Source organism: Calypte anna, chromosome 14, assembly GCF_003957555.1.
Source record: "Calypte anna isolate BGI_N300 chromosome 14, bCalAnn1_v1.p, whole genome shotgun sequence".
Taxonomy (NCBI): domain Eukaryota; kingdom Metazoa; phylum Chordata; class Aves; order Apodiformes; family Trochilidae; genus Calypte; species Calypte anna.
Window position 1 is genome coordinate 2,853,141 of NC_044260.1, and position 24,360 is coordinate 2,877,500.

Sequence of the window (24,360 nt, forward strand, 5' to 3'; positions counted from 1 at the left end):
GAGCTTACAGCTGCGGCCATTTTTCCACAACGAAAATTCTAGCACTACATCTTACGTGTGTCAGCTTGAAAGCCAGACTTCCTCTGTTTGCCCTTCAGCATTCCAGCACTGACAAGTCCGGGGCAGGAGGCAGCTGTGCCAGAGCTTTGGGAGCGGTCAGTGGAGCAGCAGGCAGGGGAAGGTGCAGATGACAGCTCCGTGCTGCTCTTTGTGTGCTTTAGGGGAGGATTGGATCTTTGTGCGCCAATCCCGGGCGAGTGGGGAAACTGTTTTCCATCTGCATTAAAGTTATTCAAACAGCTGCCATTTTTTTTATTGGAGGGGGAGTTGAAGTCCCTGGGCCCCTGCTCCAGGAGGAGTTGGCAGGCAGCTCCTGGAGCAGTAAAATGACACCATGCTTCTCCTCCATTTTCTAATGAAATCTGCAGAGTGGGAAAGCAACACAAGTTGGAAGCGTCTTTCTTTGGAATCTCCCTGTAAACTGTAGCTTCACCATCCCCTGCTTTGTGGGTTTTCAGCAGGTTTGTTCTTTATGAAAATGTGTCATTTTTAATCCTGGTTGCTGTAGACTCGCTGGTGTTAGTCAAGTGAGTTGGAGCTGTGCTAGGCTGGGAGGCTGGTAATGCTGTCTGTCTGTCTGCCTGCCTTAATGCCTTCCAAAATAAAATACTGCTGTGCAGAACAAACTTCTGGTAAACAGGCAACTTGTTTATGGCAATTTAAAATATTAAGATAGTGTTTAAGGGGTGCTGGAGTTTCTAGTAGCCATATTGGAATATTAATGTGTTATTTAGGCTGCTGAGAAGTTGTGGACCAGAAAGTGTTGGGCAGAATAAATTGTATAGCTGAAAACTTACTGTGTGGTTGGTACTTGGGGAAGGGAATTCTGTTGCACTTGGGATTTATTTCAGTTTGAAATTAACATCCAAACATAAATTGCATGTACTTGAGGGTAGCCCTGTTATCTCATAGGTTGCTATCTAGTTTGCTGATCCGAGTAGAAGGAATTATCATATTTACTAAGGAAATGTATGCACAGAATCTGTGAGAAATGCAATTTCCTTAAGGTGTTTGTGGAGTCGTGTTCAAGTCGTAGCTCAGGGGCTTGCTTGGCAGAAGGTGCCTTGTTTATTAGTTGCACTTGTTTGTTGTTGAGAGTGATTGGATTACCTGCAAGTCCCTTGGAGTCTGTGATAATGTGAACTTTGTCTTAAATTAGGAAAGTAAAGTATTAATGTTGCTGCCCTGCAGTACTGCCCTAAGCATGGTGCTGCGACTATGGGTATCACAAAATGTCATAAAAATTATTTTACTTCATCCCAGAGAAGCAATTACCTGTGAATGGCAGTAGTAGTGCAGCAGAAGTGAATCTCTTTAATTGACCATGCTCTGGGGTGTTCCATCTTGGATTAAAAATCTCTTCAAGGGAGGTGTAATTCCAGCTGACAGTTTAAAAAAAAAAAAAAAAAAAAAAAAAAAAAAAGAGGCTTAAATACAGTGTGCAACAAGGTGATTGATGTGTGTGTGTCCCTGCGTGGTACCATTGCTGTATGACTGCCTTGCTGGCTGGATAATGACATCCCAGCTGCAGAATGTGGTTGTTTTCTATGCATGGCTGTCAGCACAGCTCAGGTGTGGGCTGAACTCTGTTTTCAATTCAGAGAGTGTTTAGGGGGACTCAGTTGCAGCAGGAGTCATCTTGATCGATCTGAAAGGCCAGTAGGTAGAGACTGGGGTATGTGAGCCATTTTAATTACTATTTCCAAGTTTTTTGCAGTACCTTGACCAGAGGAGTGTGCTAAGTGGTTATGTATTAAGTTAAGAGATTCTCAGATATTTCCTAAAATACTTCCCCCCCCTTCCAGGGCTTAGTCAGTGTTATTTTAATTATTTCTAAAGCAGGAAATTTGAGAAGGGATAAATGGAAATAGATCTGGTTTTATGAATTTCAGTTCCTATTATAATTTGTTGTCACACTATAATAATCAAAAGGCTGTGCAAGAAATCTGATCTAAGGTACCTGATTTTTTAATTTTTTTTTTTTTTTTTTTACAACACGGGTAACAGCTTCAGGGGATGGAATCTGATACAGTGTGGGGGATTTCTATTTTGTTTGCCAATTGCTTCTGAATATGTTCTATTCCCCATGCTCTCTCCATTAAATTGACTTATGTCTTGGCCATTCCTCTCCTGAGCCCTGTCTTTCTCCAGTCAGCTGTGAAATGGAGAGCACTGGGTGGGTGCTGGGGGTGGCTGGAGCTGCCAGAGCCTCTCTGCACCCTGAGAAACAAGGAGGTCCCCACCATTTTTCTTTTCTGCTTTAAGAAAAGTAGCCTAAATTTAGTATTCTACCATAACATGACTCAGCTGCTGATTCTTAGGTGATGTGTTGTTCTAAAGGCCTTCATGTTTGTGTTTTTCAAAATACAGAGCTGTGTGTTTATAGCAGAGATTTAAAAAACACCACCCTGAGTAGCACTGACAGTGTTCAAATTGATTCTTCAAACAAAAATGGGAGGAGTTAGTTTTCATTTCTTTTTTACATTGTATTACCTGTCCTGAAAGGGAGCAATAAAATGGTTTTAACAAAACCAAAAAAATGGTCAAAGGCCCAGGAAACAATACAGTGAGTATTTTTTCTAAAATAAGTTTAAATGCCAGAATAAGCTGACCTGGTGCTGATTTGTCAGCCACAGAAAGCTTGGTGGGAGTGGCATCCCTTCTCTGGGAGAACTGGGTTAGGACTGATGGCAGGAGAATTCTGCTTCCAGCCCTGTGGTTCTGGGGTGATGAAGCCCCTGGTGGGGAATGAGTTCAGTCTGGAGAAGAGGAGGCTCAGGGGAGACCTCATCACTCTCTACAACTCCCTGAAAGGAGGTTGGAGCCAGGAGTGGTCGGGCTCTGCTCCCAGGTAGAGACAAGAGGCCATGGGCTTCAGAATTTTTTCCTAATATCCAACCTAAACCTCCCCTGGCAGAGCCTCAGCTCTGTCAGGGGAGGTTTAGGTTGGATATGAGGAAGGAATTCTTTGCAGAGAGGGTGCTGAGGCATTGGGATGGGTTGCCCAGGAAGGGGGTGGATTCTCCATCTATCCCTGGAGGTTTTTAAGAAGAGCCTGAATGTGGCACTGAGTGCCATGGGCTGGGAACCACGGGGGGGAGTGGATCCAGGGTTGGATTTGATGATCCCAGAGCTCCTTTCCAACCCAGATGATTCTGTGGTTCTGAGTTACAGCTTGAACCAGAACCACTGCTGCCTTTCTGGGTCTCTAGGCACATCTAAGAATATTGCCTTCATCTGCAGTTTGTTGTTTTGGTTTTTTTTTAAAGTTGCTGTTCCCACTAATAACTTTGTTCGACTTTCTCTTTCTTGGGGGTGGGGGCAGTGCCAGAACACACAAAGACCAGTGGAAGCCAGCCTCAGCCTGTCACCTCCCAGGGCACTCCCCCAGGACCCAGTACCACCAATAATGCCAAGCGGGCCCCCGCCAGCAGCCAGCAGCAGTCTCTGCCTCGCTACCCTCCTCGGGAAGTACCGCCACGATTCCGGCACCAGGAACACAAACAGCTGCTGAAACGAGGTCAGCAGTTACCTGGGATAGCTGCAAGCCTGGGATCTACTCCTCAAGTATTACCTGGGCAGCCAGGAGGCAGCACTGTCACACACAGCCAGCCAGTGACCAACGGAGAAGTGCCCAACAGCAGCAAAAAACAGCCAGGTGAGGTTATTCTAAAGGCCTTCATGTTTGTGTTTTCAGAATACAGAACTGTGTGTTTATAGCAGAGATTTTAAAAAACACCATCCTAAGCAGCACTGACAGTGTTCAAATTGATTCTTCAAACAAAAATTTGGAGGAGTTAGTTTTCATTTCTTTTTTACATTGTATGGGTGCTGTTTTTCCTTCACTGAAATCCAATGGTTTGCACTCAGTCATCAGGGTAGTGGTTGAACTAATGTTATTTCAACTTGAAATGGAAGCTGGAGCATGATGAGATGTTTTCCTGTGTTGTATCCTACCTTTGCAGGATGGTTTCAGCCATCTTGGTGCAAGTTTCATACTTCAGCATCAGACATCTGAGCTGCTGCTTGCTGGCAGGGATGTGCAGTAGGCTTGTCTGTTGATGAGGTGTTGAGGCCAGTGTCACCACTGCTGTGTTCTGAATTTTCAGCCTTTATCCTAATAAGTGATCCAGGCATGGTCCTGGTATGAAGCATCTTTTTTGCATCCAGTTTTGATGCACAGCTCTCCCAAGAAAGGGTTTTTCAGACAGTTTCCAGAGCATTCTGAACAGCTTTCACCATATCTATTTTCTTCTATCTTTCTACATCTAGGATACAGATTGTTCAAAATATCAGAATTACTTTTTGTTGTTGGGTCAGAGCTGTGTTGTCTTACCAAATGGATGGGCCCTTACTGTACTACTGTTCAGGGGTAGTTATCCTTTATTATTTTGGCTTTTTATGCATTCTCTCCAAATACCCTCTCAAGAGTAGTAAACTTGCCTGCTACATGTACATAACTTGCTGTTCAGTGGATGTACTACCACACAGTGCAGCAGGTTTTGGGCGACAATAAGGGCTGTCTGGTTTTGACTGGAAAAAAGTAACTGTCAGGGTTTAACACTGGACCAGCAATTAAACCAAGTGACAGCTGCTCTGTTAATCTTTCTCTGCTCCCTGATAAAGAAAGGAGAGAGAATAAGGGAGAGAGACTGATGGGTTGGAAACTAAACTACACAACTTTAATGAAACAATGATGATAAATAGGAAAAATTGCTAAATATCTACAAATATACAGGAAAATTGATCCCAGTAACTCTCACGTCACCACCGAGGCTGCAGGGCAGCCCTGGGAAAGTCCAGGCTGGAATCCTGGGGTCAGGAGCAGTTGGGAGCTGGAGGCAGGAACACACAGATATGGGCTGGGATGGATCAGGAGCACAGGCAGATAATGGATGGAATCCTCCCAGGATGCTGAAGGAAACAGGGAACGGGTGAAGGAAGGGAAGCAGGAAGGGCAGGAGGCCTCTTGTGATCCCTCAAGTTTATCCTGAGTATGAGGTGTATGGGATGGAATGCTCTGTTTGGTCAATTCTGGCATCTCTTTTGTCCCTTCCTCCCCAAAGGAGGCTGCAGGTGGGACCTCTTTATTCCTTCTGGAGGGTAAAATGTTCCTCAGAGCTGAGCAGTGTCCTTGGCTGGGCACACCAGGCTCTGGCTGTAACTATAAACATCAAGTGTTATCAGTCCTAGAAGCAGACACTGACTGAGAAACTTGCTGTTAATTTCAGCAAGTGCAGCTCCTGACAAGAGACTGAGCTGAAAGCAAAAGTACAAGACAGAAAATCTCTTTTATCCTGGCCCAAACCAGGACAGTAACTTTCTTCGTAGGGATCTAGATTTTCAAAGGAATTTGGTATTAATGTATGCTGAGACTTGGACAGAGCCTTTTTTGGTTTTATAGTTGTATTTATTTGTGCATATAGCAGTAATGATGCAACTTTTTCCTGCACAGAATTTCTTCTGAAACTATTGCATTCCTAACATTTTTCAAAATTAGTGTTTTATACACCACAAAGGATGGGACTCCTAACCCCATCAGTTACAAAAAATTAAAATTAGAGTAAGGATTCAAAGCATTGGAAGCAGTTTATCCATGTGCCCTTTGAGGAAGGTTTCTGGCCTTATTTTCAACTATTATTTTTGTAGCATACTGATAGAACTCTTCACCACTCCAAGAAGACATTTTAAAGCAGTTATTTCTTTTAATTCATCTGTGTAATTTTTTTTTTCCTGTCTATAGCCAGGGTTGAAGTAACCTTTCATGTACTTGATTCTAAGATGAAGCTTTTTCTCCAGCAGATATCCTCTGCTGGTCAGTTTGTGTTGCCAACACATGCTGCCAGCAAGTAGTGATTTAAATAAAAATTCACATTAAACTACCCCAAGAAGTATTACTCCTTATGCAACCTGCTAAAGCTTTCTCATAGTATCCAGAGGGTTTCCTGAGTATACTGTCCTTCATTTCCTTTTTGTGAATGAGAGCCCAAAATGTAGTTAGTTGGGTTCCCATTGCTCTTACTGCATTCCTCCTGATTTTGTGGTGCAGCTTTGGGCTGGGAGGTGTCACCATGTCCCTATGCCCTGCAGAGCTGAGCTGCTTTACTGGAAGTAGTTCTGTGGTTTGAATAATATGTTAATTATTTGAATAATGTGTCTGCACATCCAGCTGGCATCCAAAAGGTTCTGAGAATCTTTAGGTGTGAGAAAAGTTGGCTGAATCACTTATCCTCGTCTTAAGAAAATGTTTGTGTCACCTGTAGCATCCTGCCAGGTCTCTGCTTGGGGAATTCCCCTGTGCCCAGGGCAGAGCTGACACAGGGGGCTTGGTGCCCAGGGTCTCTGTGCTGGAAAAATCTCTTTGCTCTCCCATAACCAGGAGTAATGTCTGGTTTTGTTGTCTCTGAGAAACGGAGGTGAGATGAGAGTGTAAAGGAAAATAATTTTTCAGTGCTGTATGTTTGTTAGAGGTTCCAGGTCTTCTGCAACTTGCAGGGGTGGCTTAATGTCTTCTGACAACTTGGTATATAATACAATATTGTTTGCCTGTCTCAGTCTTACCTGTTCACTCTCTTTGGTTCCTCTTTTTGTCTCCAGTTATGTCTGAAATGAAAATCTCATGAAGTTTGACACATCTGTAGGTCCCTTCTTATTGTAATATCCATCTTTAGGCCATTTGGATCAACAAATTTTATACCTTAACAATATATCTGTGTAGATTTAAGTTCTTCACTATGTTAAAGCACTGTTTAGTTGGCATTGGAATAGATCGGTATTTTAGGGCTAAAAGAAGACACATAGCTTGATATGTTTCAGCCAAAATCTCTGGAATTGGGAACAGTTCCAGTTGTTTTACTCCCTGACAGATCCCAGGATTGGATCTCTCCCCAGTTCCAGTTGTTGTAACTCTTTGGTGGGTGCTTTGTAAAAGCCAGAGAACACAAATACTGCTAAATTTAAAGTCTTCCTTTAATTCCTTTGGCCATAGTTAGTTTCTAAATCTTGTGTACTAAAAAAATTTTTAATTACATCAGTGGGCAAAGAAAACCATCTCTGTGTTTGTGATTTGTGTGAACAATCTTCTATTTTGAAAATTAACCTACTGCCTTTAGAAGTAAAGCTTAAGAGCCAGTCCTGTGGGTTGGAGGTTTTTTCCCTGCTGTTTCTAGAACATTATCTTTTTAATAAAGACATGTAAGTGAAGCTGCTGCCATGTAGTAATGCTGAAAGGATGCAGTCTTGAAACTAAGTGGTTATTTTCAGAAGTCTGCATTAAGTAGCTCTTTATCAGGACATTTTCATGCCCAGTGCAGTTCTTTGTTTTACTGAAATTTCCGCCCTTGTGTAAACTCCACATGACAGGAAGGTCCGGAGTGCTGCTCAGGGTTTGTTTGCCTCTGCACTTTGTAGCACATCAGAATAGCCAGGTGGGTATCCAGGGACATGGATTCTGCAGGGAAATAAACTATTTTCCAGCAGGAATGGCAAACGCCAACAGGAATGTCCCTGTGGGACAGAACAAACCAGGAGAGCACCTACCCCATGACTTGGGTCCTGCTCTATGTGCATCCTGCAGCAGGGCTGCAAGGGATGTTCAGCCAGAGCCTTGGGAAGCAGTGATTGTTCCTGAGAGTTTCTTGGCTTTTGTAGGGAAGAAGGGAGCAGTTTGGATTTGCAGTTAATAGTGGTGGAGGTTGGCTTAACGTAGGAAACAATCCCTTAAAGTGGCAGTGGTGGTCTCCAACTGTAAACTTTGTGGATTTGGAACATGGCTGCCTGTGGGAAACAGGGGAGGAAGCTGGGAGAGTGGGAAGTGGAAGTTTCTTATGCACACACTTGGGCTAAGTCAGAGCTGGACCCTGTTTAGTTCTGTTTCCTAAAATCACAGAGCAAAATAATGACTTCCAGGTGGAGAAGGCATGCTGGGATGTGAACTTGCTTAAGCTTCAGGGCTGACCTCTGAAATTCAGAGTTAGTACAGGGAAAAATTACCTGAATTGGGTTTTGATGAGTTCTTCCTCTGCTTTTTTATAGAAAGCAGACTTTTTAAACCAGACATATTAAATTGGTTAATTAAATGCCAAGTGTATTAAAACTAACAACTAGTACAATTATTTAGTAAAAGCAGCAAAACTGCTGTAATTGACCCAGGGGCTGGAGGGCTGGGTTTGCTGCTGTGGGCAGGCAGTGCAGAACCTGCTGGGGGCTGGAGGCAGCAGGACCCTGAGACATGGGCCTTTCCAGAGAGAAAGGGGTGCTAGGGAATTGTTTTAAAGACCTGGGGGCTGTTCTCAAAGGGCTAGTTTACTTAAGTAACACTTATGTAATGTTCTTCCTTTCTTTGTTTCTTTTTTCTTGTTTTTGTTTTGTTCTGTTTCTGTAGGCATGCCTCCCATTCGGGACTTGGTGAGCCACTCCCCTAACCAGTCAGGTTAGCTAATTTCACTCTCACCTTTTTCCACGCCACGTGTGTTTGTTGCGCTTACGTGTTTCATACCACTTTGTCCGATTTTATTTGATTTATTTTATTTTTAATTCTTTGGCTTACCATTTCTCAGCAGCATGTGCTGGGTGACTGACTTTCTGCCATTGCATGCTGCCTTGGGTGAGTGCTGGGGGCTGCTGGGGGCCATGCAAAGCCACTGCTCAGGGAGGGGACAGTGTGCAGGATGGTCCCTTCTGGGGGGGCTACCCCTGGGGTGGGCTTGGTGCCCAGGCACACTGCCCTTGTGCTGGCAGCTTTCTTCTCCTGTGCCTTTTAGCTTGTTTCTTAAAAGCTGGAAAGGTTGTTTACTAAAACGCATTTTTACATAAGAACCAAAACTCCATAATATTTGGGAAGGTGGAATACTGGCAGCCTGTTGGGTAGCAGTGTATATTGGAAGTGGGAAGGGAGGCAGAGGGAGCAATGTGTACCAGAGCCCTAAAAGCCTGAAGTAAATAAAGGCATGATCATATTTAGTGAAAGTTCATGTTCTACTCAATTAGAGCTTCTAAACAGGGTTCACATATCTTTATTACTTTGGAGGAATAGATAGTGTGTATCCTGACCAACTAGCTAAGGAGGAAACTCTCACTTTGCCTTGGTGGGAGACAACAATAGGATTCCAGGAGGAATCTCGGGCAGCTGGATTTACTTAACTTTTGAAGGAAATCTACCTGCTGCTGCATTCCTATACCACCTGATAGTGCTTTCACTAAAGCAATTTCCTTGTTAATATGAGATGTGTTGCTGAGGTGAGGGGAGTTTGTGGGGGATGACTTGGCCAAGGTACAACTTAAAACACAAAGATGGGATAAATGAATTTTAATTTTTTGTAACTTTACATAATCTCCTTCTGTTATTTTCTGTTTATGCGTGCAAAGAAATCCTAGCAAAGTGTCCAATAGTGTTTATACAAATAACTCCCACTGGTGATTCATGGGAGCAAGCTTCAGGTGTTCCTTCATTTATACTTCTCAATCCTGCTGTTTTGTTCAGACCATGTAGTTGTACCTGAAAACAAAAAAACAGCTTTAAAAAATACATAGTTTCCAGCAAACATTGTCCACAGGGGTAACTGGAGAGCTAGAAAGCATTAAATTGCTAAATTACAGATTTTTTTTTAAAAATGGCAGCGGGTTACTGCATTTTAAGAAGCTCAGGTTTCTGTAAATTTTTGTGTCCAAGATCTGAGTAGCAGAGGCCCAGTTGCAGCTTCAGAGTAGTTCTGGGGAGAAATCCAAGATTAGAGCTATTGGCTGTCGCTGGCTGCTTTTGCTGTGAACCAAGTGTTGTGTGTTGTCAGCTGTAATTTCTCAGTTTTGAGAGTGTGTCTGTGGTGTCTGCCAGAGAGGAGGAACAGAGATAATAGCTTCAGTATTTCTATGCTTAACCTCAGAAGTCTGTGGGGTGTGGAGACAGGAATATTTCAGAACAGTGGCTCATACTAGAAATCATTTAACACACAATTGCATCCAGGAAGGTAGTTTTGTATGTACTGGGATAAAATTCTGGATAACAGTAAAACAGTCACTTTGTGCTGTTGGTTATTGGCTCATTACAAACTTCCTATTGCATCTAAATCACTACAAAAGGATTTTAATAAATGCAAGCTTTCTTTTTATGTCTTCTATTGCTGTGCAAATTAGGGTTTGTTTACCATTTCACTCTCTCCTGTAGTCATAACCTGCATCTTCACACCCAATTCTGCCAGTTTGCCACCTGTATGCTTTGGTGTTGTTAAAAGTGATCACATTATTGGGATAATGTTTGTGTAATCAAAATCCTGGTTTTGTTAGGGCAGGTTTTGATGCTCTTAATTCTCTTGCCCTATTTCTACCTGCCACAGGTCTTTTTCCACTGATCCCTGTTCCAAAATGCTGTGCCAGCACCTTGTTTCTTGCCTTTCTTTGTGAAACTTCACTGATTGTTTCAGCTCCCTCAAGCTGCTGCATCCTGGATGGTGGAGGAGCAGTGGGTGATCTCTGCTCTGTGCTGCTCCAGGCTACATTCCCTTGGAGGCAGGGTCTTTGGCTGGATGCTTTTTCTCTGAGTAATATTGCTTTAAAATTAATGAAAACCACACCAGAGCTGTTTGTGTGTCAGTGTAAAACTCAGCAAACTGTCTGCAGGAATTGAAATAGAAGCTTTTTAGCTCCTTCCCATTTCCTGTAGATCATTGGGATCATAAATTCAGATAATGTAGTATTTAAAACTCATTACTCTCTTCTAAAATCTGAGGTCTTCTGTTTGCCGTGGTCTTCTCAAGTTCCTTCTGAGAGATGGAAGCACTGAAACAAGGTCTCTTTTTAAACCTGCATCAACTGTGCTGCTCTTCAGCTTGGTCAGTCTGTGCCTCCACACAATAAACCACATGAAGCCTTTTTGTGGTTGGGTTGGAGCCCTAAGATCAGCCTCCTGCTGAGTGATCCCTGCATTCCAGCCAGTAGCTGTTGCCAGAAGTCATTGTCTTGTATATGTTGTAACCTCTAAGTAGGTGGCAATTTTGAGTGACTTTGGAGTAGCTGCAGCTCAGTTGCTTGTTCCTGCGCTGTAGGTAGGGGCTGGGGTGGGCATCAGGGGTTGGTGCAGAATTAGCACCCCTTGTAGGTGAAGGAGGAGCTGGTGAGGCTGGCAGCTTCCTCTGAGGCTTCACAATTGCATAGTTTCATCTACTAGGCACCTGTCTGACTGTGGTTCGGTTTAAGAGTTGGGGAAGGGGTCTCTGCAGTGAAGTCTCAGGCAGATGAGATGAAAATTGATAGCACTTATTTTGTAGCAAATACACCCCAATGAGTGTATTTAACCAGGAAAGGTTTGTAAGTGGACTACAGTGTGTGTCATCTTGATTCCCAGGCAGGGTCAGCAGCTGAGCTGTGCAAAAATGAACTAGTTTTTATGTAAGTGAAAAGGAGAAGTATCAGTTCAACCACTACACCTAATCTTTAGTTCTGCAGCAGCAGAACTTTAGACTGGTCTTGTGAGTTTTGTGTCCAATTGTGTAAAAGAAAGTATATCAAGGTGTACTCCAGAAATCCCATAGAATATCTTATAGTGAGGGTGAGTGTTTCTCTGGCTGTTGTCAGAGAGCATTTGGTAGGAAGTTTAGTATCCTGTTTCAACTTCTGCCTTTTGGAATGCCTTGGATTTTATATAGTAGTTTAGTTTTTAATAAGCATATGTTTTTGCAGAATACTTTGCACTACTACCTACAAAAGTATTTTTTCAAATAAACCTTTCTCTGGAGGAACAAACTGTACCCTTGGGAGTGCTGCTTTGGGCTTTTTGTGACAGTGCAGCTTTGCATGCTGGTGAGTGTTCTAGGTCCTGCAGCCTTCTGAGCAGCTCTACTTGGAAGCTTTCTCTGTCATCTTCAGTGACTGCAGTGTTAAAATAAGCAAAATAATTCTTGGCTTAGTGTCTTTATACATTTTTTCTCTCCTGCTTAATGAAGTAATAATACTAAATTCATAATAATGCTCTTGGACTTTCCTTCTTCCCTTCAGATCTGAACCACAGTGGTCTAGGATCACATTATGAAAATCCTCACTGGGGACCAGTCTCTTCAACTAGTGACTCCAGCACAAACTGGGATAAAGTTATTGTAGACGGCTCTGACAAAGAAGCATGGCCATCAATCACTGGCAGTGACCCAGAGCTGACATCAGAATGTATGGACACTGACTCTGCCTCTAGCTCTGGGTCGGAGAGAAACCTGGTGATAATGGCTTCAGGGAGCACAGGTGGTGACAACGATGGCATTCGGAATGGCATTGGACATGGTTCTCAAAATAAGTTTGTGGTTGGTAGCAACAGCAATAATGTGGGCAATGGAAGTATTAATGGGCCGTGGGGTTTATCCCACGGGACCATAATAAGCACATGTCAAGTTTCTGTGGATGCTCCTGACAGCAAATCTGAAAGTAGCAACAATAGAATGAATGCTTGGGGCACCATAAGCTCTTCATCAAATGGAGGGTTAAATCCAAGCACTTTGAATTCAAATGGCAACCATGGTGCCTGGCCTGTATTAGAGAACAATGGACATGCCCTGAAAGGGTCTGTAGGGAGTGGTAATCCTGGCACAAGTATCCCGTGCAGTACCATAGGTCAGCTGTCTGGCAGTCAGAGTATTAACTCCAAGGTGGGTGGTTCAGCCCATGGTTCCTGGGGAAGCCTTCAGGAAAACTGCGATTCTGAAGTAAATGGTACAAGGAAGGTTTCATTCAGTGGGCAGCCTCAAAACCTTAACACTGAAATGAACGGACCAAATAACACTACTAACTTTATGACCTCTAGTTTACCAAACTCTGCTGGTTCGGTGCAGATGAATGAACTGCCCAACGCCACGGGGCACGGGGCCTGGCGCGTGAGCACAATGAACCATTCTCAGATGCAGGCCTCTCCGCTCACAAATGGCACTTCCATTCCGCACCTCAGCAACGGTGAGGCCAAAAACGGTGGCTCTTACGGTACTACGTGGGGTGCCTATGGTTCTAATTACTCCGGAGACAAATGTTCGGGCCCCAGCAGCCAAGCTAATGGTGACACTGTGAATGCAACTGTAATGCAGCCGGGCGCCGGCGGGCCTGGCAGCACTAACTTTCAACTCAACGGGAATAAAGGAGGAGGGGTGTGGGAGGCAGGGACAGTCAGCTCCCAGAACGGGCCCTGGGGAGGTGGGAACGGGACGAGCGCTGGCGGAAGCAGGAGGGGATGGGGCAGCCCAGCCCAGAGCGCGGGCACCGGCGGTGTTCCCAACGGGGACTGGAGCAAACTGCCCAGCAGTCAGCATTCCAACGAGAGCCTGAGCGGGAACAGCAGGAAGTTTACAAATGGATGGAAATCTACTGAGGAGGATGAGCTGAGCAGCCAGAGTCCTGCTGCCTCCCAGGGGACGGAGCAGAGCAGCGCCTGGGCCAAAGCAGGTACGGGGGACAGTGAAGGGAGCTCGGAGAGCGCTGGATGCAGAGAAGATCGAGCGGCTGCAGATGGACAGAGCAGAGACAGAAGGAAAGTTGACCAGCATGCATTACTCCAAAGCATAGTGAACAGAACTGACTTAGATCCACGTGTCCTCTCCAACTCGGGTTGGGGACAGACTCCAATCAAACAGAACACTGCCTGGGATACCGAAGCATCACCGAGGGGTGAAAGAAAAACTGACAATGGGACAGAGGCCTGGGGAGGCTCTGTGACACAGACTTCCAGCTCAGGGGGTGTGTGGATAGACCTAGCCCTAATAATAATGATACCTCATCTGTATCAGGGTGGGGAGATCCAAAGTCTGCTACTAGGTGGGGAGACTCCAAAGGGTCAAACAGCCAAGGGGGGTGGGAAGAAGATTCTGCTGCTACAGTAATGGTCAAGAGCAATCAGTCATGGGGAAGTGGCAAAGAGGAAAAGTCATCTTGGAATGACACACAGAAGATCAAACAGGGATGGGTGGATGGGCAGAAGGCCAGCCAGGGTTGGGCAGTTTCTGCCAGTGACAGCTGGGGTGAAAATTCAAGAAATAACCATTGGGGTGAGGCTAAGAAATCCAGTTCAGGAGGCAGCGACAGTGACAGATCAGTATCTGGTTGGAACGAGCCAGGTAAATCAAATTCTGTTACTTGGGGAGGTAATAATACAAACCCAAATAATTCTTCAGGATGGGATGAGCCTGCAAAGTCTAATCAGAATCAGGGCTGGGGAGACCCTCCCAAATCCAGTCAGCCTCAAGGCTGGGGGGATTCGTCCAAGCCAGTCAGCTCTCCAGAGTGGAACAAACCAGATGTTGGCTCTTGGGGAGCACCATCTGCCACAACCAAGCCCCCGGGGTCAGGCTGGCTGGGTGGGCCAATGCCAGCACCAGCAAAGGAGGAAGAACCCACGGGCTGGGAGGAGCCATCCCCTGAATCAATCCGCCGTAAAATGGAAATTGATGATGGAACTTCTGCTTGGGGTGATCCAAGCAAGTACAACTACAAAAATGTGAATATGTGGAATAAAAATGTCCCAAACAGTAGCAGCAGTTCAGACCAGCAAGCACAGGTACATCAGCAGCTACTGTCTTCAAGTGCCATGTCTAGCAAGGAGAGCAGCTCGGGTTCTGGTAAGACTTGGTTTTATGCACATTTGTTTTCTCTTAGTTGTAGAACAGTTCTTTTGTTCTGGCTTCATGCAACAACATTTTGGTTTCCAAGTGGAAAAGGGAAGGTGCCAGCAAATGAAGTGATGCTTGTATTTATGAAGAAAAATAAATACCAGCAGTGCTCAAAGATGTTTGATGATATTAGACAGATTGGAATATGTGTCCTGGCTTTAAATTGCTTGAGTAACACAGACTGGACAGCTCTACTGGGGGCCTGAGAATACAGGAAATACTTAAAGTAGCATCTGAGGAGTTAATGTATTTTTGTTGATTTTATTCTGAAACAGCCAAAACATAATTGTGCCAAAGAGCCCCTAAAAAAAGTGTTGAGCTGTTACAGGACAGGATGATAGGCTCCTGTGGCCTCAAGATCAGACTTTCTGGTCTCACAGTTTCAGGAGCAGTGAATATTGATACTTGTGGATGAGCTGCTGTGGTGTTCATGAAATATTTTGTGCTCTGTCTCTTGTCAGCTGTGAAGAGTAGTAGCTTAGAAGTAGCTTAAATATGATGAATAGCTTGTAGGAACTTAATATCTTAAAAAATTCAGTTATCAAAGTGTCATTCTTTAATATGAAACTTGTATTTTTGTGATTTTTTTTAATTTATTTATTTCCCCCCTTAGTGGAACAGTTATAATGATATATTACAGAACTGTAATAATATTACAGTTATAATGATTACCTCCACACAAAATGTAAATGTGTACTAACATACTTTTTATTGTAAGTTATGGGTCTAGAAAAGGCAAAGACTTGAGTCTCTTTAGATAGCTTTTAAAATCCTATTTAAAAACATGCAAATAACTCATACTGCTTTAAAAAAAGGTTGGGGAGAGCCTCCTACTCCAGCCACTACTGTAGATAATGGAACTTCAGCGTGGGGTAAACCCATGGATACTGGTACCAGCTGGGGAGAACCCATCAGTGATGCAGCAGGCACCTCTGGCTGGGGAAACACTTCTCTTGGTCAACAGGCTTCAACTAAACCTGGTGAGTAATAAAGGGACTTGAGGAAGGTGAAATACCTCTTCAGAAACTTGACCATTTTTGTGGCTTTTAATCTTTAAGTATACCTCAAGATAACTTCTGTGCTGAAGGCTCTCACCTGCTATTCAAATGTTAACGTGATGGGTTGGTTTTTTTTCATGAGCAGGGCCTAAATCTATGCAAGATAGTTGGTGTGGAGATGATATGCCACTGACAGGCAGTCGTCAGACCAGCTGGGAGGAAGAGGAGGATGTTGAGATTGGAATGTGGAACAGCAGTTCTTCACAAGAAGCTAGCCCATCTTTAAATTGGCCAACCTATATGAAAAAAATGCCCACAAAGGTAATGAAATGAGGTTGAGTCAAGGTTTTTTCACTGTTGTCATTTCTAAAGGCAGGTTGTCATTCAGAGCAGGTTGCTTTGCACTGAGTGTGCAGTGCTGCTGGGCTTTAATCTTCACTCATAGCATTTTAGGATGTAATTTAAGCAGTAGGTGGTAAACATCATCTGAGGATCACAGGAATTCCTTTCTGTTTTTAAGGGAATAATGAAAGGTGGAAATAAGCAAGATGAAACATGGATCAATCCATTCATTAAGCAATTCACAAATCTCAGTTTTTCGGTAAGTATTTACCCTTACCTGGCTTTCCTGCACTAAGACTAAAATACTAAATTACCTGGTCTTGATTCTCAGTATTTTTCTCTTCTGTTTGTCTCCCCTGTCACCCATCCCATTTCTTTGTATCCTCATTACAAACCCATATTTATTGAGGAAAAGTGTTTCTGTAACACTGCCCAGGTGTTCATCCTGTAGTCTGATGCCTTACTGAAAGTTCCATGTCTTTGGTGAAAATAGACAAATATTCAATTGGGTGACAGCTGATGGGAGGGAATGCTTCAAAATAGCATCTGATTTGTCTCTACTTGGTTTTTTTCTTGCAGGTTTGAATTGAAATAGTATGTATGAATCTCTTTGTTTTAGCTTTTAAAAATGCTGTTATTAAATAATTGATTCATTTTATTACTTCAGAGAGAATCACCAGATGAAACCATACAGAGCAATAAGATGGACATGTCTGGAGGTGAGGACAGGAGAACTTTGCTTGCTTTTATTACTGTCCTTTCCAGTCTTTTAGTTTATATACTTCTGTAAATTACTTTTTTAAAAAGTACATGTAATATGTAGCATTAGCAGCAATATATATAGCTAAAAACTGAGGAATACCCCTAAAGAGAGGAAAAAAAAAAAGTGCATGTGAGTAACTCTGCACACCAGAATCACCTGGTTGCTATAGTAACATTACCCATAAATCAGGCTAAGCTGATATATATATATATATATATATATAAAGTATATATTAAGCTGACTTGAAGTAATGTTTTAGGGTGTGTTTTATGTAATACAAGCCTCTAAATTGCCTTCTGCAAACCTTCACTTACATAAACAAATGTTTCAAATACCACACTTCCTCGATGTGGTTATTCTCAGAAACACATTTTTGGTTCTAAGAGCTAAATTAATACAAATATATATATATATATTCTTAAAAACATCTAAACTTTGAGTGTACAATTACTTCTGAGCTCTGGTAGTTGTATTTGAGTCCATTGACCTTTGTGTTCCTCTGGCAAATAAAAAGTGTTCAACACATAATTCTTTAACACATTATAACAATAGAAGATTTAAATAGAAACCATTGTAGCTTTTTATTAAATAGTTTCTTTCTGAATAAAATTCAGTAAAGAAAATATTATACAAATGTTTGGGGTGTGTGGATGTAATAAAAATACTACTTCAAAGCCAAGACAGTGCTTATTGCCACTATAAAAAAACCCAAAAAAAATTACGTTCACAACTGGAAACTCAAGTTTAAAAATTATGATTCCATGCTTTTCTCTGGCCATCAATTCACAATGCTTCCTTTCCTTTTTCAGTAAGCTCAGAATGTTTACAGCTAAACAGATGTTGCCTTTTATTGGTAACTATTTGGGAGTAGAGTTGGCTCAGCCCTTCATGAGCATGAGCTGGGGTACCTGGAGAGCAGAGCAGAGCAGTCCTTGGATGCTGTGGTCACCTCTCTGCCTTTTCCCAGGGATACTGCAAGAGAAACGGATGGAGCTGGATAAGCATGGCCTCGGGGTGGGAGATTACAATCGTGTGGTTGGGAAAGGCCCTGGTTCTCGTCCTCAGATTTCCAAAGAGTCTTCCATAGATCGCAGTCCTTACTTCGATAAGGTCAGTGGGTGTCTCACGGGGGGAACTTCTGCATTCTGAGCAGCCAGCTCCTTACCCTTCTTTCCTGGAGAGGGAAACTGGGGGCTTTCTTTTTAATCCATAAGATATGTTCTGTTGTTTTTAACCTGCTGATAAATAATAACTAAGCTCTTTCTGTAGTCCCTTTGCTGTGCAAACGACTAACCTGATCTCTTTTGTTTTCTGCCTATTTTCTCCTGGTGCTGGACTGTCCTGTGACTCTTCCCTTCTGCTCCTGGCAATGGTTTCTCCCTTCTGCTTGCTTGCTGGCTGGCTCTTGTGCCTCGGTTTGTCTGTCCCATCAGGATGGCATTGTAGCAGACGAGTCCCAAAACATGCAGTTTATGTCCAATCAAAACATGAAGCTTCCCCCTTCAAATAATGCACTACCTAACCAAGCCCTTGGCTCCCTAGCAGGGCTGGGTATGCAAAACTTGAATTCTGTTAGACAGGTAAGGCTGTGTGCATATCCTCAGCATGTTACTTGACAGCATTTAATACCTTTTCATTTAATATCCTAGCTACTTATATGTTTGATATGTGGTTAGCTTCTAGTTGGAAAGCATGGGGTAGGAGAAGCAGCAGCAGGTGTCTGTCTCTAACTGTCTGTCCTCTCCTCAGAATGGCAATCCCAGTGTGTTTGGTGTTGGTAATATAGCAGCACAGCCCAGGAGCATGCAGCAGCCTCCAGCACAACCTCTTAATTCATCTCAGCCTAATCCACGTGCTCAAGTGCCTCCTCCATTACTCTCCCCTCAGGTAACGGAATACATGGAATATTTTGTGTATAAGCTACCAAAATACTGCTTCAGAAAGTTGGGTTTTGTTTATTGGTGATGCCGAGACTTATCCTGTAAATATTTTAAAACATCTGGAGCTTGATCAGTGCTTTAGAAGCTAGGCAGCCATTAGCCAGAGGCTGTGATACTCTGGTTCTGGAGGATCTCATGGTGTTGTCCATCCTGGTCCATTTGGCAGGTTCCAGTATCATTACTGAAGTATGCACCAAACAACGGTGGCCTGAGCCCACTTTTTGGCCCGCAGCAGGTAGCCATGTTGAATCAACTGTCCCAGTTAAACCAGTTACAGGTAAGTTAACACAGCTCGTCACTCCGTGTTCTGTTTGAAAGTCCAAGTAGAGACTTGACCTCAGCTGTAAACTGTTCCTAAACCCCCCCCACCAAACACTGTCTCCTAGCGGTTGTTGGCTCAGCAGCAAAAAGCCCAGACTCAAAGGAGCACGCCTTCTGGTGGCCGTCAGCAGCAGGAGCAGCAGGTAAAGAAATGCATTTATTACTCCCTCTTCCAATTATCTTTAAAAGCTGCTCTACACCCTGAGCTGCAGTGCTTGCTATAAGTTGTGTCCAAGTGTGAAAGAGGGAATGGGGTCTTGACGAGCCTTAGAGGCTTGGTGTGGGTAATGCTGGGGCTTTGCTGTGCTGAGCTGCACAGAACCCGGGTGTGCTTCATTCTCTGTCTTTAAAGGTGGGAAGGCTTTTGCCTGTTTCTCCTTTTGCATATTTGTAACCCCTCTGTTTCTCTAAGGGTCGATCTCTTAGTATGCAGCAACAGATGATGCAACAGTCCCGTCAGCTTGACCCAAACCTGTTAATGAAGCAGCAGACTCCACCCTCTCAACAGCAGTCACTCCATCAACCCACCATGAAGTCTTTCCTTGAGAATGTCATACCCCATGCTACTCCTGAGCTGCCAAAAGGGCCATCACCAATAAATGCTTTCAGCAGCTTCCCTATAGGTGGGTTTCTCTCTGCTAATTTTGTACTGCCAGTTGATGTTTATGTGACACACAGCTTTCCTTTTCATGTTGCCTGCCTGCTCTGAAACAATAGTGATTGTAATCCTCTGCACTTACAGTTTTACTGGAAAGTGTAACTCTTTGTGGGGCTTTTCCAGTTACCATTCTTAACTAAAGAGCTGATTCCACCAGTTCCCTTCTGCCCAGAAGTGGCTGTCTGTATTTCAGTGCACAATGGCCAAGATTCCTGTAGAATGTCTACCCCCTTTTATTTCCTTTTTTATCCCCTTGATCCCAAGGATGACACAAAGTCCTTTTGCAGTTATGATTCCTAAAGCTAAAGGACTTCTAGGAGTAGAGCCCATACAAAGAATCCATTAAGGTGGATTCTTTCTTGTTTGTTTGTGTAATTTAAAAATTTATTCAATAAATATGGAATTTCATAGGTAAAACAAAATGCTAATTTCATTTTTAGCTATTTTGTGGAGGAAAGAAAGCTTTTAGCCCAGCGTTCTTAAAGAATGGTTGTCTTATTTCAGGCAAAATGTCTGAACATTTATAAATACAAACATCTCCTGTTTCTTTTTCCCTATGTTTCCAGGCTTCTGTCCAATTTCTACTTCAGAAATTACAGGCTTGTATATTTTTCTCCTTACTTTAGGTCCCTTTTTAATGCTACCTCATACAGCTTTATACCTCTTGTTCCTTATTGCTGTTTTTTTCCTCTTCGCTTTGCTTCTAATCTGGTCGTTTCTGTTGGACTGTTTTCCTTTGCATTCTCATTGACCTTTGTAGAATTCTGTTCAACAGAGAGTGCTGCTGAAACCCTTGTGCTTGTAGGTGGGGTGTTGTGGGGCAGTGATGGGGCAGGCTGTGCTGTTGCCCTGCATGTGGCACACTGCAGTGCTGCCTGTGGCCTGTCTCAGCTCCAGGCTGATGCTTCATTGTTGCTGCTGCTGATTGGCATCACAGTCCAACAACTGCTTTTGTTCAAGGGGCAAGGTGTGAAAATGAAGTTTGTTTAGCTCTTAGAGACACCAGGTTAGGTCTGGTGAAAGGAATTGGTTAACTTCCTTGTCAGGCTTCATGCTGAGTAATTGCACCCTGCCTACATTAGGTTCCTTTCTGTTTCATTTCTTGGGTTGAATTGTTGTAGACTGAATGAACAGTACAAAATCTTCCACAATTGGAAATGAAAAATTACTTCTGGGAAGACTGTTTTAAGTACAGGTTCTGTTGGGTATGGAGCTGTGGATGTGGATCTGTGCCTGTGCCACTGACCTTGGCTGCCAGCCTCTGATCTTTCTGACCCTTCCTTTGGGATTCTGTCTTCTTCAGGCTGCTCCCAAGTTTATTGTTGTGCGCAGGTTACTGCTTTGAAAGAGCCAGATGCTGGAGGGAAAGGTGTCAGAAACTGGATTGATTTGACTTGTTTCTGTTGCAGCTATAGAAAATGGTATTTCTTGTCTGACTGTCCTCTTAACCAGGGGCTTTCAGAGGCTTTTCACAGGGCTGCTTTTCTGACATCAACATCTTCCCATGTGCTATACAAAGTAGAGCAGCCAAACCAAAAAGCAAACCAGCCTCTACCTGGTAGTGTATGTCAACTTGGGAACAAAACAAAGCACAGCTTTCCAGTGCCTCTCAGCCAGAGCTGGAGATCGGGATCTCCAGTGGATCAGGAGCTGGAGAGGTCTGATGGGAAAACAGCCCAAAGAGGAGAGGGAATGAGGTGGGACCTGTGGGAATGAGTACAGACACCCACCCATTGGGTAGAGTGACTTTTGGAGTTCAGTGTAGCTCTTGAAAGTAGAGTGCTTCTGCTTTGTGTAGGTGAGATTTGTGGTTGTGCTGGGGCTGGGCTAATGCTAGAAATGCCACGTTTTTAAGGTATTCACATTTTAGTTTCTCTAACTTCTCCAGTGGCTTCTTCCAGTGACATCTTTGCATGAAGACATGAGCTGAGAACTTGAGAGTGCTTTGCATTGCTTAGCTTAACTTCTCTGTGTGGTAAATTCACTGTATGTTAGATTTTTTTTCTCAAAAGTGAAGACTCGGAAGCACGAAGTAATCACAGTAATGTGTGTTAGAACAATAGTGGTAATTAGCAGGAGAAAAATACTTAGTCTGTATTTGACACTCTGTATGTTTTCAGGAATGAACTCAAACTTGAATGTAAACATGGATATGAGCAGTATTAAAGAGCCACAATCTCGACTGAGGAAATGGACTACAGTAGATAGCATTTCTGTGAACACATCATTAGATCAAAACTCCAGCAAACATGGTATGTGCAACGTGTCCCCAAGTAGCACTTGACATTACACTTCATGTTTTCACCTCGTGCATATGAAATGCAGGCTGCTATTTTTAGGGCTGTAGTTGTAGCTGCTGTGTTGCTTGTAGCTGTCAGAATTTGTGTTGCCTTGTCTGTGTGCCAGACCTGCTGCTTGTCTTGTACAGCAGCCTGGAGCTTGCTTGAATGTTTTCACTTAGAGAAGCGATCTTGTGGCGAGAGTCAGTAGAAACATTGTACACAAGTCCTTTTTTGCCAGACTTTTCTTTAAGTGGGACTTTTGCTACTAGCTTTACTTTAACATGGATTGGAATGCTTCATATATATTTTTTTAAACAAAAAGCTTTACGTTTTCCAGCTTTCCTCTCCCCACTCTGCTGGCCTTAAGGTGATTTATGGGGATTAAATTCTGTTTGCATGCATTCTGGTCATGTCTGACATGTTCAGTGACAGGTTAAGGTTATGCATGTGTACATTTGTATGCTAAAAATGGGGAGAGCTTAGAAGGGATAGACCAAGACCATTGCTGTACTTAGTTTTAGAGGAGGTGGACTTGGTTGCTTCATATTTCATTTCCAGTAATCAGGATTCATATGACATTTCAACTGTTTTCAGTTGCTTGAAATCTCATCCAGTTAAAATTTGAGTCTCTAGCACAAAGGTTCTGTGTCTAAAGATAGCTGTAAAATGTCTCCAGTCTCCTGTTACTGTTCAGTCCTCAGATTGTTTGGGTATTTTTAGGTTTGTCAGCTGTTCAGTGTGAATAAGCTGCTGCTGCCCTACACATCTAGTGGGGGTGCCCTGCTACTGCATCAGCTGCTGTCAGGTGGAGGCACAGGTGCTGGGGTTGCTTTAGGTGATGTTTTGAAGATTGTATTAGGAATTATATTATTTGAACTCCATAGTGCATCAAATCACTTATAAGTCATTTATTCCCTCAGAACTGTGGAGTATCCACATTTATCTGTGGAGTATCTTTGGCTCTGCTGTGTAATAACATCCAAGCTTCTCCTTCCAGGACTTGCACACAATCAGATTCTGTCCAGTGCTTCCCTCCTTGCTCCCTTATTTTTTACTCATCCCAGGAATACGAGTAGAATGTATAGAGCTTTGCAGCAGCTAAAGATCCTTCAGATTTTGTTGTTGTCTCTTCCAAGAGCCCTCCCATCATGTATTTCCTGCCTCTGTTAGCAGCTGGGGTCTCACAGGGTGCCCTTACTTTCTTGAATTAATATTTTACTTGCATTGAATAAGTAAATTGCTTTAATGTGGTGATTTCGTGGGAGATTATTTTTAGGATTTTCTCCTGAACTCTTCAGAGATGTTTCATTTTAGAGAATATAATCTGCTATGACTTCTGTATAACTTGACCTCATGAGAAGACAGGGTGCTGCTGGGTGTTTCATGAATGCTTTGGGTGGGCATGCTTATGTGTAAATATATCAAAATTGGCTACTAAAAGTGTTTGACTTTTTTTTATTATTTTTTTAATTTTATCAGGTGCTATTTCAAGTGGTTTTAGGCTGGAAGATTCTCCATTTGTTCCCTATGACTTTATGAACAGCAGTAACTCCCCAGCCAGCCCTCCCGGCTCCATTGGGGAGGGCTGGCCCCGTGCCAAATCGCCTAATGGCTCTAGCAGTGTTAATTGGCCACCAGGTACCCACCCCAGTCTCCTCCCTGGGGCTTTCATCTTCCTTGGGTGGGGTTTGTGTGGGGAGGGATTTGTGAGGAGAAGCTGTAAGGGGCCCTTTGTATCAGATCAGAATCCAGAGCAGCAGTTTTATTGTACAAGGAGAAGGGTATCTCCTGGCTTTGAGATTTCACCCTAGTGAGCCAGGGCCAGAAAAACTAGAAATAAAGTGAATTTAGTCATAATCGGCCCAATAAATCGAAGCAAAATGCTTTAAAAAGTTCAGGTTTTTTTTCAGTCACTGAGTGATGGGTTGTTTAGATTGCTCTTTTCTTGATGCTTTTTTTTTTTTCTAAACTACCTTCTTTTCTCACCCTCTGTTCCTAGAGTTTCGTCCTGGTGAGCCATGGAAAGGTTATCCAAACATTGACCCTGAAACTGACCCTTACGTCACGCCTGGCAGTGTCATTAACAATCTGTCAATTAACACTGTGCGGGAAGTTGACCACCTCAGGGACAGGAACACTGGTATGTTCTGATGCTGCCTTCCCAGCTCACTGTCTGCTCCTCTTTCTGCACTCACATGGAGAGGCTGTTCACTTGGAGATGTCTCTGCTGCTCCATCATCTCCCTGTTTTCCTGCTGTGTTGTGGATTTGATGGCTGAAAAGCTCATCTTTGGCTCAGGCACTGCTGCTTGATGCAGTGCAACAGATATTCCAAGAATGCAGGCAGAGCCAGGGCTGATCTGCATC

The 24,360-nt window shown here is 43.3% G+C and overlaps 1 protein-coding gene across 1 annotated transcript in view; it reads left to right on the forward strand.

The window, feature by feature from the left end:
* The window catches only part of TNRC6A (trinucleotide repeat containing adaptor 6A), a 41,566-nt gene that overhangs the window by 14,270 nt on the left and 2,936 nt on the right, over positions 1-24,360 (forward strand). Inside the window, 16 exon segments of the mRNA XM_030459812.1 lie at positions 3,386-3,718; positions 12,049-13,758; positions 13,761-14,639; positions 15,506-15,670; positions 15,834-16,009; positions 16,209-16,289; positions 16,698-16,749; positions 17,761-17,903; positions 18,543-18,680; positions 18,900-19,010; positions 19,120-19,197; positions 19,467-19,677; positions 20,279-20,311; positions 21,833-21,964; positions 23,474-23,632; positions 23,994-24,134. Coding sequence (XP_030315672.1) covers positions 3,386-3,718; positions 12,049-13,758; positions 13,761-14,639; positions 15,506-15,670; positions 15,834-16,009; positions 16,209-16,289; positions 16,698-16,749; positions 17,761-17,903; positions 18,543-18,680; positions 18,900-19,010; positions 19,120-19,197; positions 19,467-19,677; positions 20,279-20,311; positions 21,833-21,964; positions 23,474-23,632; positions 23,994-24,134 — 4,542 coding nt within the window.